Genomic DNA, 17564 nt, shown 5'->3' on the forward strand with positions numbered 1-17564 from the left:
GGGATAAGACGTCTCCGGTTGCAGCAAAAGTCCGTAGTGTATATATATATATATATATATATATATATATATATATATATATATATATATATATATATATATATATATATATATATATATAATGTTGAAGTACAGCTACGCGTCCCAGAATTGGTTTAACACATTGTATTGGTCGAACACAGCGCTGGGATTTGAAAGGAATGCAAGTATTAACAGGTCAGCAGAAGAGACAAGCAGGTATCCTGCTTGTATGGTATGGTATTCATGAAAAAAAAAATAAACAATGCGGAAGAGGTTGGTATAGCCGGAATCGATACAAGCATAACTGCAATACGTATATGTACAGGTGTTAATAAACAAAGAAGTAACCAAGAAGAGAGTGGCAACATTCTAGGTGCAATTGATGTAAAGTCTTATTAGGTCAAGCAGGCAGTGTGACGGTTGGTGGCCTCACCGTTTCAAAGCGGATGCCAATAGAATCGTTATTATTATTATCATCAGACGCAATAAATAAATATGGATGTCGATGCCGTTAAACTCTTTTAAAAAAGTTTGCACCGTTTGCTACTTATCCCACAACAATAAACGTCGTCTGCCTTGCTTGCGTTTCCTTTCTTGAAAACGCGGCGTTCGTTGTTTTCCTGACGAGAATGCCACGCGCAAGTGATCATTATATTTGGGGCATTAATTTGGGCATTATATGAGATAAGCTCAAAAGGGTGCAAACATGTTTTAAGAGTGTGATGTTCCAGCACCGGCATGCTGTGACGTCACAGATGTTGACAGCATCTTAGGGCCATGGATAATTGCTTACCGGTAAAAGTTGTGTACCGTGCGCACACAACACGAACAGATAGACTCGATAGGACAAGTCTTCAGAATGTTCTCTCCGTGTCAGAATCAGCTAAGTATCGGGAGGCATTTGGAAATGTGTGACGTCGCACGGAAGTATTGCGCTACGGTTATGGCGCGAAAGCAGAAAAAAAGAATTTTGGGAACACGTATTTTATTTTTGCGGTAATAATATTTTCAAGCAAACGCACGAGAATGGAGTGTCGACATACTGGCAATGTATACTGTGCCTTAGGGGTGGCCTTTATGCCGGCCTTTAAGCAGCCCGCCATTATTACTTTCTTTTTCTCTTTCAGTGCTCCCTCACCAAACCAGCGAAAACGGCCGAGGCAAGAGTGGAGTCATTCTTTCGTTTTTTGTAACCGTACTACCGTCACGTTTCTTCTCACAGCGAAGCTGTGTATGGCTAGGTTCCCGTTTCTTTTCTGCGTGCGTAGAAGAGGTTCGCGTAGACCGAGAAACCGATATAGCGAAGTCGAGCACTCCGACGCGCCTGGCGTCGAGCGACGCTCTACCCCCCCCCCCCTTCCCCCTGCGCGCCGATAACGTCGGACTACATACACGCCAAAGCGCGTTTGCATCCGCGATGTGGCAGCAGTGCGTTCATGACCCCAGGGAACTTCCGGTCCGCCATATTCGACAGCCCAGTTAGCCAAGAAAAAAAGAAGTATTTTATCGCATAGTATACTCTAGGCACGTATTCTTGATGTTTTCAGATATAAGGAACGTGCGCCGAGCGTCGAGCTCATGTGCGAGCTTTTTCTTGTTGCACTTAATGCTACAATTCACTTGTCAAACGTTCCAACTCTGCAGCAAAACTTGTGCCAGCTGGAAAGCCCTATAAGTTTACAGGCTATTGTAACACTTGCTGCTACTGAGGGATTAACCGAAAGTTCTTGGCACTGCTGTTTGCAAGCATGAAAATGGTTTTATGAGTCGCCTCCTTACTGTGACGTCAACATCGCCCAGCGACGACGAACGGGCAGCCAACGCCAAGCATATGCGCGATGCCTTTCGGCACCCCGGATACCTCGTGGAGGACCTTTATGTGTCTTTATTCAATCAATAGTACATGAAAATTCTGGGGTTTTACGTGCCAAAACCACTTTCTGGTAATGACGCACACCGTAGTCGAGGACTCCGGAAATTTCGACCCACCTGGGGTTCTTTAACGTGCACCGAAATCTAAGCACACGGGTGTTTTCGCATTTCGCCCCCGTCGAAATGCGGCCGCCGTGGCCGGGATTCGGTCCCGCGACCTCGTGCTCAGCGGCCCAACAGCATAGCCACTGAGCAGTTACGGCGGGTCCAATCAATAGCAATCACCCTATGTTGAAACAATACGGGCATCACTATACATAGCTTCGCAAAGTGTAATGGCACTCTGTTTTCTTTTTGTCGTCAATTTGACGATCTTTTGTGCTGTATTCGCGTTATTTAGTGGTGAGAGTCGCAGTCGCATTCGAGAAATTGCAATAACGGGTACTAAGGCTGGGCGTCGATTAAGCAATCTTAACCCGATTGATCGGTGCCCGTTAATAGAGTGATTAATCAATTAACTTATCGTTTAATCGAATTTGTGAATTTACGTACGCAAGCGGGAAAATACATCAAAACATCAAACCATCATGCTTTGCTCTTTGAATGGGCAGTTGCCTTTGTTTTTACTTAAATGACACTAGGCGTAAAGACGGGGCATACGGGAGATGGAAATTCAAGACGACGAGCAAAACGTGAACAAGGTGAATGCAGGAGCCAACGTTTCGACAAGTGGACTTGTCTCCTTGAAGAAGACAAGTCCAGCGAACTTGCGATATGTATACTTTCTTATTAAATATTCTGAATTCTATGAAAGTACGCTGAAATGTTCTTCATTAACTATCTTATTGAGAGAGGTCGAGGTCATCTTTATTCATGCATTTAGTGCATACCTGATATTGTGGTACTTGCACAGCTCATCGCACGGGTACGGTGGAACCGTGTGACCGTTCTTCCCGGGCGAAGCCTGAACACGAGCCTTTTTTTTCGCGGTGATCACGAAGTGGCTTCTGTCATGCTTGCTCCTATTCCGCGTACGTAAATTCGGCCCTCCTTACACAGCTTGACCGGATGTGCGAGTCGGTGACATCGTCTTCAATCACTCCTGATTTCCAGTGGAAGAAAAACCCGCCAAACTCATGCACGGTCCAGGTGTACCTCACGGCTCAAGTCTTAACATCATGTTTCCCACCCTGATTTCACGGTTTCGTTCTGCTTTAAGGGAGCGTTTTCATCCTTCCTGCGTGCGTCATTTCTCTGTCGGAGCCATGGCAGAGTTCTCGCAGTATGGTGCTGATGTGCGCGTTGCGTGCTCACACCTTAATGTTCCGGTTGAGGAGCTGTGCGTCTATCACCACGTGGTGCACACACTGGTCCGAGCGGAAGGCGTAGTGAACGTCAGGATGAATCAATCTAAACTTTTCATTGGTCGCTCACAAACGCCTACAGTTTTCGGTCGGTCTCGTGGGCTTCCTCCATGCGCACGTGTATTTGCATATGTAGGCGCCCTATCGTGTGTGCACTATCGAGGTGGGACAGCTGTGACCCCGCACCGGGCGTCCTTCATCGTGTCAGCGTTGTCACATGCGTGGTATATCTTGTCGGGGCAATATTCCCGGTCCTTAGCAGCAGTTGGCCGACCTGTCGCGTCGCGTCATGCCGCCCCTTAAATTCTCCTCTAATTCATAGAGCCACAGCTAAAGCGCTCGAGCTCAGCGCTAAACCTTGCTAGCTCTTTGAGTGTCTGCGAAGCTACCATGATATTGTTTTGTGCCGTCGATCGTACACACACTCACGCGCACACGCATACATACATACATACATACATACATACATACATACATACATACATACATACATACATACATACATACATACATACATACATACATACATACATACATACATACATACATACATACATACATACACACACACACACACACACACACACACACACACACACACACACACACACACACACACACACATACGTACAGTACTCACGGAATGAAACGCGACAGCGAGCATTTGGTAGAACCCAGCATATGTGCAGAGAACACGAGAGTACCATGTCATTTCGCTATGAATCTGGTCACTAAAGGTGACTCTGACTCCGCTCTAAGTGTACACACCAAGGTTACGTCGATGTGACACGAACTGCAGCCAGTGGAAACGAAAGTATGGGCATTAGTGTGCCCTAAATTCACGCGTTTCATTCCGTGAGCACTGTACATACATACATACGTACATACATACATACGTACATACATACATACGTACATACATACATACATACGTACGTACATACGTACGTTACATACATACTTAGGACATCAGTAGAAATAAAAGCTACTGATGTCTACACCTGCGCTCTAGCATTCCGTCGAGAAGCGATAGAACCTTACATGGAGTACAATGTGTGTGCATGCTGTTTCGGCAGACGCGAAATTCTGAGCATTCGACTGTTCCTTGCAGGCTCTTGGAATAATGGTTGTAATTGTTGGCAGTTTTCTGTGGGGATCGATGTGGTTTGCATACCTGTACCCGCCGTGAATCATGACGAGGTGTGTTGCGCGCGTTGACGGCTACATGAAGACCGACACCCGTTCTAATTTATTATTTTTCTTGTGCTTCGATTCTTATTCCTCTCATGTTGTACAAATGCAGTGTCTCGTTAGAGACTTCGCTCTGCGCTAGACTGGGTCCTCAAGTTTGAGTAACTCATTGTTTTGATGATCTTGTCGCAGATGGCCTTCCGAACAATCTGTGAGCGACGGACCCGAAAAGAAGTGAGTGGAACCTGCTCCCTTCAGCACAGTCATGGTTTATTAATAAGTCTGAGGCGTCGGAGTGATCAACTCTTGCCGAACACGCGAAGTTTCTCAAGCTTTAGCCAGCCTTTTGACAAAGAAAGTGTTTTCGTCGGGGCAACTTTTGATGCCTCGACAAGAACAAGTCGTTTTGGGTATCGTTGGCTGAGGACTGAGGCTTCCCTTGATTATCTACGGTTGATCACTTCGGGTCTTCATCTTTCTTGGAGTCAGATAAGATTTTTTCGCGAACCACATGGCCACAAAAGGAACAGACACATATATACAGGACGGGCGGCGCATGCAACCAACTGTCCCAGCAGCAGATCTGAAGGGGAAGCATTAGGTCGCGGCCAGCTACAATTTCCCTATTCAAATACATGTGAGACGCAGAATTACTTTTACACGCTTTATATATATATATATATATATATATATATATATATATATATATATATATATATATATATGTATGTATATATATATATATATTTATGTATGTATGTATTTGGAGCACGACGTTTGCAAATTTGTAATTCTGCGCCAAGAATACGTATAGAAATATCGTAAACTGATTCTCTTAGAGCATCTTAAGCAGGCAAATTGGATATATAAGTTTACAACTAACGTGAAATTTTTACGAAGTTTACGAGGGTTATTGCAAAAGTCCTACTCACAATTTTGGTATATTTCAGAGCGGTATATAATTGGTCATTTTTCCCCGCTGTAAATCTATTATTAAGTGCATTTTACAGATTTGTCTTATTGTATTTATTGCGGACTTACGGAGCTATAAAATTTTTTCGATCTTTTTTCAATTTCGTAAAATAAAAAGAAAGCATTTATGGCTCAAATTGAAAACCTGCGATAATTTCAACGTTTCTTTCCTTTGTATGCAGCAAACCTTATAAATATCAGTGTAATAGTTTCCGAGGTGAAACAATGTCTACGTCCCATTGTCCCGAGTTAAGGCTTCATCTTAGGTACATTTCTGAGAAAGCCCGGTCTTGCTCGCCTCAAGCGATAGTAATATCTCTATTTGGTCTAAAGCTAAGTACGAAGGCGAATCAGAAAGTGGTTACCTCTATTATTTATTGGCCAAAATAAGTTACATTCAGCTAATTACAAATATACGTACTATTCTACGTACTATATACGTACTTCTACGTAATTTACTCTATTTTTCCACATCGTACCCACACCTGTTCATACATTTACCCCATCTCAGCACCAAATTTGAGATGCCCTGTGGTAGAATTCGTCCAACTGACTGTGGAACCACAGTCGGCCTTTTGCGAACTCGCAACACCACTACTTCACACTCCTCAAAGCGAGACAGCTTTCCGCATACGTGGGCTGCATTCCCTGAGGATTTCGATGGGCGTTCGTCCTTTGCTCCATGGAAAACGAATCACACTTCCTTGCTCGTACGCCGTGGATGTGTAAAACGCAACCGCCATCTTCAACAACCGACAGCAGCGCCCTGCCGCAGAGCTACCGGCAGATAAGGCCGGGCCGGTCCAAGAAAGGTCCACCGCTGGATATGGATATATTGACTCCGTATTTACACCCGTAATTTAGCTAAAAAAATAGGGGCAAATACTTTCTGATTCGCCATCGTACAAGTTCGTCTTCTGTTACTTCGGTTACCCGCGTATCCAGCGGAGCAAGAACCCGCCAAACTCATGGATGGTCCAGGCATACTTCACGGCTCAAGTCTTAACTTCAGAGCGGCTCTTTAGCCCTGTTCACACTGATGGGGCTTTTTTCCGATCGCGTGACGAAGTGGTCATTGCCGCCCCCTAACTCTCGCGAGATGCGCTGTGTGGGCACGGAAACTCGCAAAGTCACTTCTGGCAGGTTTCTTCCAAAATCATGGTTAGTGAGAGAGTATCTGATCTCGGTGGGAATCCCAAAAATGCGCAGCTTACACGCCCTGTGGGAATCGGGTAAGCCTAGCTCTCATGAGCCATCAAGACAAGAATCCGCGTCGCGATTGGCTTGAGACAAGCGATGCTTATTTTTTTTTCTGGCGAAGAAAACCTGTTTTGAATCGTATGGAGCAACGAGAGGCTTCTTTCAGTCGCGCCCGAAAACCTACGTCGCGCATCCGGAAAAAATTCCCACCAGTGTGAACGCATCCGTACAGCTGCTGTCACTTGTACCCGAGTTTGAAACACCTGAAGGTGATCTCCAATGTATAAAATGCTTGCGTCTGCGGCTGATGCGCATAATCTACTTTGGACGAGTCATGGGACAAAGACCCGTGCAAGGTTACGCAGGGATGTTAAGATATGAACACTGCAACCTGAGGACTACCCGTGAACGAAATGGGCAACCTGTTTCAGAAATCACTCTTTCTGTATCTGCGTTAAACGGGCCTGTGCGCTTTTCCCTAGTATCACTTTCAAATTACGCCAACTTACAGCTCACGAGAGATTAGAAAAAGTGCTTTATTTGGACGGATTTGTAAGCATGCGTCTACGTGCTTTCTCCTATATATTGTACTGCTTGAGTTCTATTACTGACAATACATTTTGAGGAAACATAAAAACCTGAGGTCCGTGCTTCTCCGCACACAAATAAAAAGTATGTCTTCAATTCATGCATATGCAATTCATTTAACTTTGTCAAAATTATTCCGTATAGATGTTTGAACCAACAATCGAGCAGGGTTTATTTATTTAGCTTTCCTTCTTGCTGCCCCAGTCAGTGGTCGTACAAAATATAGTCAGCGACGAAAGAAACTCAGTGTGAGGTGCGCTCACAATATACCACCGCAGTGGCCTTGTGTTCCTCCGCGAAACGTAGTTTCGGAGAGGCTTCCCTCGAAATGTCCCGTACAGAAACGAACCTGATTGGCTGTTGAATCCATGGTGTTGGATAGCGGTGTGTTAGCCACGGTATTCTTAGGCTGGCACCGACTATAAGCTTTGTTAATGATCTGCCTTTATCGCAGGAAAATAAAGCAGGAGCCCCATTACGACGAAGAAGTGTCGTGGGACACGAACGACAGCATCGACGATCGTGTGGACGGTGAGTCGCTGAGCAGCAACCAGGCCCAGGCGCAGCAGCATCGTGCGGAGGCGACGTTGGAGAACACTGCGGATACCTCGATGGCGAGCACATCGGCGTCTCCTACAGCCGGGTCTCAGCAGGACGCGTTCCACTTCTTCGGCATGATGGTCGCCGACAGGCTACGTCGGCTCCCCAGGGGCGCGGCCCTCAGGGCGCTAAATGCCATGCACCAGGTGCTGTTCGAGCACGAAGAGGAGGCCGGCTTCTGACTTCAGCGGTGTGCAGCCTGGGTATTGTGCCGCTGTGCAGTCGGGCTTCACGGGACCTTCGCTGCCCGCCCTGCACTGAGACTCCAGGGTCTCACCATTCACGTGTGTTCGACTTCAGGCTCGTCGATAACTTCGCAGTTCTTCTCCGGCCCTTCTCACCTTTCGATGTGCCTTGGTTGACGACCGCTTCATGGAATCTTCTACATATCTGTCCACAACTTCCCACACTCTTCATAAACTTTCGAATGCAAGTATACGCACAACTGCTACCGGGGCGGCGGCAGTTGTGCAAGTGTCCAGAGATCCTCTGCAAGTGTCCAGAGATCCTCTGCAAGTGTCCGGAGATTCTCAAAGGGTGAAACCTGCATGTGAATGGAGTCTGTGGCCAGTGCCTGTGATCGGAACAAAGACGTAGTGGCATCGCAATCACCGACGACTGTTGCGTGATATAGGGAACACTTGTGGCCCGATCTTGGATGTGCCCTTTCGATGAGACGCCATTGACTGGTGCATAGCAGTCACGTGTCCGTGTGGTAGTGGACTATTCTTCGTTTTATCGTGCGTTATATTTAGTTTTGTCCATCGAAGCAGCGCTTTCCAAGTCGTCTTTTAATCAACTGCTCCATTTCAGGACATTATTTGCTGAAACTGTACAATGAAACAGCGAGCGTTTTTTTCAGGGATAGCAGAGCCAAAATACGGCCTCGCGTTGCAATTTAGAACTAGTCAGTTTTTCATCTGAACTGTCGCGTTCTGCACAGTGTCCCCATTCTGCTCCCATGGTCGCCTGCAGTGAGGGCATCGTTGGACTTGCATTTAATGTGCAGACTGTGTGTACATACTGATGTATGGTATATGTATGCATCATTTATTGTTAGTGAACGTATATATATTATGGGTGCAAACGCTCGCGTTGCGAGACGTTAGGGCATTCGTCACAGCTAGTACAAATACCTGGAGGGCCACACGTGCATTGAACAGGTCGTGGCCCTGTTTTGTTACCGCAGTTCGTTTACTTGAGGCACGGTTTGCGCGTGCTTGTTTTAGAAAATCGGTCCTGAATACAGGTTTCTGTTTGCTCACTGTTTTCTCGTGTACGGAAGTGCCCACCTAGGAACGCAGCAATTTTCTTGCGAGAAAGAAGAGATTTTCTTAACTTTCCGCACTCACATTCACTCGACGCAGTGAATGTCAAGCGACGCATTGCACTGAAATGGATGATTCATCTTGAACAGGAGTAAGAACAGTGCCAAAAAATGGTTGACTGAAGAAATGAGCTCCATTAGCCTTGGAACCTTACGACATACACTTCCAATCGTGTTCTGTTTAACGAGGACGTGTTGTGGTATATTGAAGTCGGCCTTCATAACAGTGACCCCTAGAAAACAATCGTGAAAAGGCCAAAACATTGAACTTGGCATGACTGACAGGTGCCACGAGAGAAAACAAATTGAGCGGTTGAGCAGCAATGGAAAAAGAGCTAGTATACAAACGCGTTAACGAATATTGTCACAGACAATAACGAAAAACCCACACAGTGAAAACAGCTGTTCTCATCTCGCGGCCCTTGATTATGCCGACGTGTCACAACCTTTAGCGAGCGAAAAACAGGCTGTTTGGCGATGCAATTTCGTGATTGCTCCCCCAGCTTTATTCTGAAGTAAGTACGTCTAACCCAATCACTGCGCAAATGTGATTGCATTACTGCTTATACATTGGCCGAAGGTCAAAGTTGACGCCATGTACGCTACGTACTGTAGCGTTAATGACATCGCGTTGGAACGATGCTCGGATAGTGTTTAGTTTGTTACTGTCTTTGGAAAGAAAAAAAAGTTTCACTTGTTCCATAGTGAGTAAGCGAGAGTGCTGCTGTGCAGCACAGCCTGCGGTGATGGGCTTGGTAATATCGATGAATGATTAATCGATTAAATGTATCCCGCAAAACAATCTTCATCGATGTCCACTATTCATTTAATCGACTTAATCGATTAGATTTGTTCGACGAATCGTTTTCGAGACTCTGACAGGAGTAGCGTGTAAGTTTTGAAATCGTACAGGAATGGCGGCGCATGAAAACTGACTGTGGCTGTGGTAAAGCGACTGTCGGCCGTTTTTCCGAGCCGAGCCGAGCCAAGTCGAGCGCTTCCCCTCTCTTCCCCACACTGCACACGCCACCACGCCACACGAAGCTGGAGGCTTGAAAATTCAAGGCATACCATAGCAATTAATCTGCAGAAAACTAAAGTAATGTTTAACAGCCTCGGAAGAGAACAGCAATTTACAATAGGCAGCCAGGCACTGGAAGTCGTAAGGGAATACATCTACTTAGGGCAGGTAGTGACTGCGGATCCGGATCATGAGACAGAAATAATTAGAAGAATAAGAATGGGCTGGGGTGCGTTTGGCAGGCATTCTCAGATCATGAACAGCAGGTTGCCGTTATCCCTCAAGAGGAAGGTGTATAATAGCTGCGTCTTACCAGTACTCACCTACGGGGCAGAAACCTGGAGGCTTACGAAAAGCGTTCTACTCAAATTGAGGTCGACGCAACGAGCTATGGAAAGAAGAATGATAGGTGTAACGTTAAGGGATAAGAAAAGAGCAGATTGGGTGAGGGAACAAACGCGAGTTAATGACATCTTAGTTGAAATGAAGAAAAAGAAATGGGCATGGGCAGGACATGTAATGAGGAGGGAGGAGAACCGATGGTCGTTAAGGGTTACGGACTGGATCCCAAGGGAAGGGAAGCGTAGCAGGGGGCGGCAGGAAGTTAGGTGGGCGGATGAGATTAAGAAGTTTGCAGGGACGGCATGGCCACAATTAGTACATGACCGGGGTTGTTGGAGAAGTATGGGAGAGGCCTTTGCCCTGCAGCGGGCGTAACCAGGCTGATTATGATGATGATGATAGCAACTCAGCCGTTGATCATCGCGCCACCCCCAGTCCTACACTAGAGACGTGGTACGGCATGGGCGCCGGTTTCCAGCATGTATTTGACATAGCGATGGAGTTCGTGTCGATTTCAGCAGATCTATAGCGTTTGAGCGTCTATTCTTTCACGCTGGTTGCGTGGCATTCACAGAAGGTGTCGGTTTCACCCAAACATCCCAGCCAATTGACATTACTACCCGCCGTGGTTGCTCAGTGGCTATGGTGTTGGGCTGCTGAGCACGAGGTCGCGGGATCGAATCCCGGCCACGGCGGCCGCATTTCGATGGGGGTGAAATGCGAAAACACCCGTGTACTTAGATTTAGGTGCACGTTAAACAACCCCAGGTGGTAGAAGTTTCCGGAGTCCTCCGCTACGGCGTGCCTCATAATAATAAAGTGGTTTTGGCACGCAAAACCCGTTAATTTAAATTGACATTACTTAGCGCCGTAAAAGATGGCGTATGGTTTAGGCTCCCAGACCAGTAATTTTTTCCCCATGTGCATATTGCAATCGATTGCATACTTTCGTTGCACTTCGCCTTTCACGTTTGGCGTTTTCCTTATTTCTCGTTTAACTGTGCTGTACAGGCATCCACTAGTGGTATGTATCTTATTTAATCCTGCACTAAGTGCCCTTTGATAACACATATTATCTTTTCAAAAGCCACTAGTGCGAACTATATTTAGTATTTAGAAAGTCAAAGATTATGCATTATCAAACGTTTATACACGTTTGTTCCAAACTTGGTTCTACCTCTCAAACAGTAAACTAGTTTCGTGCAAAAGTAGATGACGGCGTTTCAACCTTTTTAGAAGTACGCTGCAGAAATCTTTATTATTCAATTAATCGATGAAAAACCCTGCATCGAAAGCAACTAAAGGCTAAAATGATGAATTACTAATCGTTAATAGAATACAAAAATTAATCGACCAGGCCTTCGCGGTGAGAACATTCAGAAAACAGCATTGTTGATGTCACTCTATCTTTAATTAATGGTGCACAACTATAAAGGAGTTCGATCATGCGGCGAGTGGGCCGCATATAAGAGCTTCGAGAAAGTGCAACAACTCGCACAAAGACCGAAAAAGCAGCGCTGAAACCACACGGCAAACTGGAGTAATAATGAAGTCCTCGCTCCATCCCATCACCATTCACCTTATTTTTCTAAATCTAAAATATAGAATATTATAAATGCGAAAACACCCACGTCCTTAGATTAAGGTGCACGTTCAAGAACCCCAGATGGTCCAAATTTCCAGAGTCCCCCACTACGGCGTGCCTCATAATCTGATCGTGGTTTTGGTGAGTAAAACCCCATAATTTAATTTAAAATTTTTTATAATATTATATATCTACTCGTGCTCGATCACCATAGTTGACACTTTTGAGTTATACGTCATGACGCTCGATGTTAAGCTTCACCCGCGTCGCCTCCGTTGTAATCACGTGTCATAGTTAAGGAGTACCATCAGCAGGAGCATGATCATAACCATTTCACGAATAGTTTGTTCAACAGCTGCACAGAATGACGCCGTAGCAACAGCTAAATTGTTTTGCTCTTCTGAAGTAACACAGGAACACTAAATTACTCAAAGGAGGTGAAATATGTTTTTCGGAACACCCTATTTAAATTCTTCTTGCGGAAAAAGGTTGGTTGCTAGTGGAAGATATGTAAAGCCAAGCATTATCGTTTTCGATTTCAGGCTCACACCTGAAAGCCAGTACGTCGTTGTGACGTCAGGGATATTAAAGTACATCACTTTGGCCACTGGCGCAAGTTCTCGAACCTTGTTACCTGTTGAGCCTTTGGTTTCATTAGTCCGCTTTTACCGTCCAATTTGTTTGTAGACGTTTGTAGACCCTGTCGTAATCATGACGTCACGACGAGCTGGTACGGGAACTTCAGACAGAGCCGGGACTCACCTTTCGTATTTTTTATTAGAAGTTGCCAAGCCCATATTCGCGGAAGTGGCTGTTTTGCTATAAGTAGAAACGTAATTTATAAATGCTGTTTATTTTGCCGTAGCAACAGCTCGTCAATTCGAATTCAAGGTACGAGGCGCTCTTTTCATTCTTTGCCTACTATAGGCACTTTGAGTCTGTGTGTCTGTCTGTGTGTCTGTACGTCCGTCCGTCCGTCCGCCCTTCTCCTTACCCATTTTCTTAGCTGGATGAACTTAAACGTATTTAATCAGTATATGCATGACTTGCGTGCATGACATGACGTGTAGGACTTTCATGACATGATTTAGTATATTACGCTGTCGTCACGCCGTCGCGGTCATTTATTTAGCGGGATATGTGCCAATATATTTAGCTATGACATGCATTCACGTGAATGACGTGACATGCACGGCGTGCCTCACATGGCGATAACGACATACGCACAACATGCATACATGCTTTCTTTCACGAAATCAACTACAGCCCGGCAGCACGTATGCAGGGGGAGCCGCCACCACGGCAGACTTTGTTAATGGCCGGCCGGGGCGGCTGGCACGCCGGTGAGGGAGAGGACGGGACCGGAGGTTCGCCAAAAGCCGTTTTCATTGTTTTTCGGCACAAAACAAACCCGGCTTCTTCGAGTCCGCGTGAAGTTGGAGGGACCGAGATGGAAGGAGGGTTTGAGAGAGAGAAGAAAGAAAAGAAACCTGTTTGTGCGGTGGCGCGCACGGTCGCTCCTGCTGCGCCACAGCATGAGACATCGCGGCCACTGCCTGCTGGAAACGAGGAGGTTACTTTGTGCACAGAAGCGCGAAAAAACGAAGAAGAACGGAAAGACAAAAGGTAGAAACAAAGCAACAAACTTAGTTACCTTTACCCGACAAGGGACGAAACATTCTTATAAGGGGGAGGGGGCAGGGGACGACAAGTGACGGTTGCAGAGTTTTGAGGCGTTGTATGGACACAGTCGCGGGGGATCTCTTAAAGGTGTAAACGTCCAGACGCGGCGGTTTTGTTGACGCCACGCATGGGAATGTGGCCGCGATGACGCAGCAGGTAGAACGCAGCCAGCTGTTACCGATGCAGAGCGAAACTTCCCGTAGGCTTCCCGTATTATTCTTATTCAAGTAATACTGAACTCACATGTAATCGTTATACCTGTATTCAGAAAAAAGTTCCACGGCACAGATGTAGTGAAATGTCCCGCTATATACCGTGACGTTCGGTAGTCAAATTCGCAGCTTCAACTCGTTCTAACCCCATTCAATATTTTCACTGCTGTGAAACTGTTCAATAGCGCTAGGACAAATTGAAAGATGCTTTTTCTTGTAATTGCGATCGTTCTTAATCATTTAGGGCATCTCACAGCCTCACGGTGGGCTGTTTAAGAAGTGTCTGGGGAGAATAATTTCATGAAGTTTCGGGAATAATTTCGGCTTCCCGCGTGTTGATGATGATGATGTTTGTTTACGAGCGCCTAAATCTGGGCACCAAGCGGTTATTATATTCTGCCTCCGTCATGATGACGTCGCTGAGGGCGGTATTCCATCTCGCAACTTAGTGCTCAGAGTAAAGTAAGGCATCACCTTATGGTCTTCACAGCCATGAAATGCATATAACCACCATCACTTTTACAGGCGTAATATATGTTGCACGTGCGCAAGTTTGATGTGACAGGTGCTGAAAATTGTCGATACGTACAAGGAAGTCATCATCTGCTCACAGACAGAATGGGAGCATATGACATTGTACTCCGCCAGATGATTCGCGATACCGACGCTAGGAAATGAAAAGCAGGCAATACGGATGACGAATATTGTTTGGGGTCAAGATGAACCCCTATAGCTCGGAATGCTACAGTACTTGCAGGGAGCAGCCATGTTTTCCTGCGGACTGCGGCAACAGGGGGTGAACCTGCGAGAAGGTTAAAGCTCAGCCTGCTTCTTGCGCATGCAAGACACGCGCAGTGACGTCGGGCCACACAAAAACATGGTGAACGGCATCCTTCTACGAGATGTTTATTTGAGGGATCGCCAGCCGTTTGTGCGCAGGTGCGAGTAAGAGAGGGCGTGAGAGATAAAATCTGGGGGCTTTTGCTCCTTGAATGACTCTGCCTAGGCACTACGGAGGAGCTTTCTTAGCGCGTGTTGTATGCGTTTGTCCCCTAGACAATGCGGTCGAGTTTGTTTACGCTCCGCCGCTGGCTGCCCGCGCGGTGAGGCAGTGGGCACGTACGCCCCATTCGGTGATCGCTGTATCTGAAGGGGCAAGGTTCCGACTGGAGTTGTATAAGTCGCGGGTCGCTTTTTTCGTCGCGACGATAGATTGCATATTTTGCAGGCAGTGCTCCAGAAGGGCACATGTAACCGGCAAACGGAGGCCTCGGGAGAGCACCTGAGGTTATAATAAAGCAGGCGGCGCAGGATATCCAGTGCACCAAGCGTTAGCGGGGGGATCAAAGCTGGAAGCAGGGCGGCCCGTGGGTTGGGGCTCGCCTAGGCCTCCGCGTGCCAGGGGTGTATAAGATCGGCTGTCCGCTATGGCGGACAGCCAATTTCTTTATGCGAGCACTCCCTCTCAAGCGCAGGCCTAGGCGAGCCCCAACTCGCGGACCAGTGCGGGTTCTAGCTTTGCTGTTTCCGTTGCGGCTTTGGTGTCCTTTAGGCGCCGGCTGTAATGCGAAATAATGACACGTTGTTACAGTTAGTAAAAAACACGATTGAATAAATATCATTACGCCCAGCCGCCAATTTGTGACGCTAAGTTTAGCGCTACCGCGCCCCGCGACTTCTGCAGCACCAGTCAGAAATTTGCCTCTGAAGGTACGTCGGACAGACTCTCTCGCACCTGCGGCGCGGGTGTTGAATCAGTCATCGTCACCGGCGGCCTTTCTGCCACTTGCGTCACACTGCGGTTGCTAAAGTGCTCTGCCCTCTGGATTTTCAATATATGCGGCCCGGGCTCTACTACGGTAGCTACTACTCCCGAACAAACATCTGTAATGTTATTTACAAGGCACATTGCCGTAAGGCGCGACAAAGCTGTGATCCGCCACGACTCACTTAGCACGAGCGTCGCAAGTGCGAGACAGTCTGCCCGATACAGCGGTCGCGATATCAGACCTAGGTACTAAAGGTACCTAACGTCTTCAATAAGTCCGGACTATAGTTCAGTCTCGTCGGTTCGTGCAAGCGAAACATGATGGCCGGAAAGTCCAGTCTTATTTTAGATTACAATAAGACAAGGTTCGGATTTAAGTCTAGACTTAGAGGCTGGCGTTTGTGCAAGCGGGCCCGGGTGTAGGTGCCCCCTGCTTCAGCTATTTTACCGCGCCGGCGGCCAACGTCCGAGCGCACACTCGACCCCACTCCGCAATGCCGGCACGCCTACAACACGCGCTAAGAAACCTCCTCCGTAGTGCCTAGGCAGAGTCATATATTCAAGGAGCAAAAGCCCCCAGATTTTCTCTCTCGCGCCCGCTCGTACTCGCGCCTGCGCACAAACGGCTGGCGATCCCGGAAATGAACGTCTCGTGTATCTTTCTCGCTGGTTCACTTTTTCCCGCGGTCCCAAGAAACAAGATGGGTGCCCCCACAAGAGCTGCAAAATTCTGGTTCAGGGAGTTGGAAATCTTTATTAGAGTGCACTCGAATGAGTGAAGGTGTCTTTATCCAGCAGTAGCAGGTCGTAGAAATGATCGAGAAGCGTTAACCCATGGCCTCCGAGATTTCTGGCGCACTTAATCTCGGAGGCCGTGGTTACAAATGCGCAATGTCTTCGTGGTCGAAGTGCGGTGCTGCCCACAACATGGTGTGCTCATCAAGCGAACTGGACGCAATTAATGAAAAGAAAGAAGACCGCGAAGATTTACAAGAACTGGAAGAAAGAAATTGGTAGGGAAAATCTGCACGCTAACACAAATTTCAGTACCTTGCTATTTGAGGGTCGAGCTGGTTGCCTAAGGAGAAAAACATACCGGTGGAAATATTCTCAACAAGATAAGGCATGTGCATGCTGTATCAAAAATCCGGAGACCACTCGGCACATACCATAACGGAATGCGAAGAGATTCACCCATTGATACACGTAGGTAGCGTACACCTTCCAGTAACGCTTTGGATTTAAAGTAGACGGAAGCATCGGGAGGTCAACAGTATAGATAAGCAAGACATGTTTAATGTAATGGTGGAAATAAACCAGGGAAGATATTTACGAGATGCGCCTCGATCCGTTACAGTCATATGCAGCGGTACAAGGTAGATAAAGAAATTTCGAGGAAGGAAAAAAATAGGATGAAGGAGATGTACGCAATGATACCAGAATGAAAAACATGTATAGCATATAGCTCATTAAATCAAGCAGGCTAGGTGACTATATATTATTGCCGCGTTTCAAAGGGGAATCCAATAAATCATCATGGTCATGATGCTAGACTAGGAAGAGCTCCGATTCGTGTCGATGCTCTGGCATGAAAAATGCTCGGTGTCATTCCTCCAAAACAGCTACAATCGAATCTCGAGTAAGCGATCACTCGGACCAAACTTCAAAAAGGTGACAGCCAGAATGTATTGAGTAGTATGCGTTGTCTTTCGGGATGATTCGAATATCCTCCCGGATAGTGTCGAATGATGTATGAATGTCCAGAGTCATCAGTGGAGCCTTTGAACGAAAGCTATTGGCGCACCTGGCGGAGAAAAG

General features: G+C 46.6%; 1 protein-coding gene across 12 annotated transcripts in view; it reads left to right on the forward strand.

Moving 5' to 3' along the window:
• LOC139047802 (caldesmon-like) overlaps positions 1-9077 on the forward strand; it is a 92540-nt gene extending 83463 nt beyond the window's left edge. For 8 of the 12 annotated variants that reach the window (XM_070521892.1, XM_070521895.1, XM_070521893.1 and 5 more), the window contains 2 exons: positions 4641-4682; positions 7663-9077. In XM_070521892.1, the coding sequence (XP_070377993.1) occupies positions 4641-4682; positions 7663-7990 (370 nt within the window). In that variant the 3' untranslated portion in view covers positions 7991-9077. Of the gene's footprint in view, positions 1-4640; positions 4684-7662 lie in introns of those variants that run through there. The other 4 variants (XR_011507380.1, XR_011507379.1, XR_011507381.1 and 1 more) reach the window with 2 other exon arrangements.
• Positions 9078-17564: the final 8487 nt, after the last annotated feature.

Source organism: Dermacentor albipictus, chromosome 7, assembly GCF_038994185.2.
Source record: "Dermacentor albipictus isolate Rhodes 1998 colony chromosome 7, USDA_Dalb.pri_finalv2, whole genome shotgun sequence".
Lineage (NCBI taxonomy): Eukaryota > Metazoa > Arthropoda > Arachnida > Ixodida > Ixodidae > Dermacentor > Dermacentor albipictus.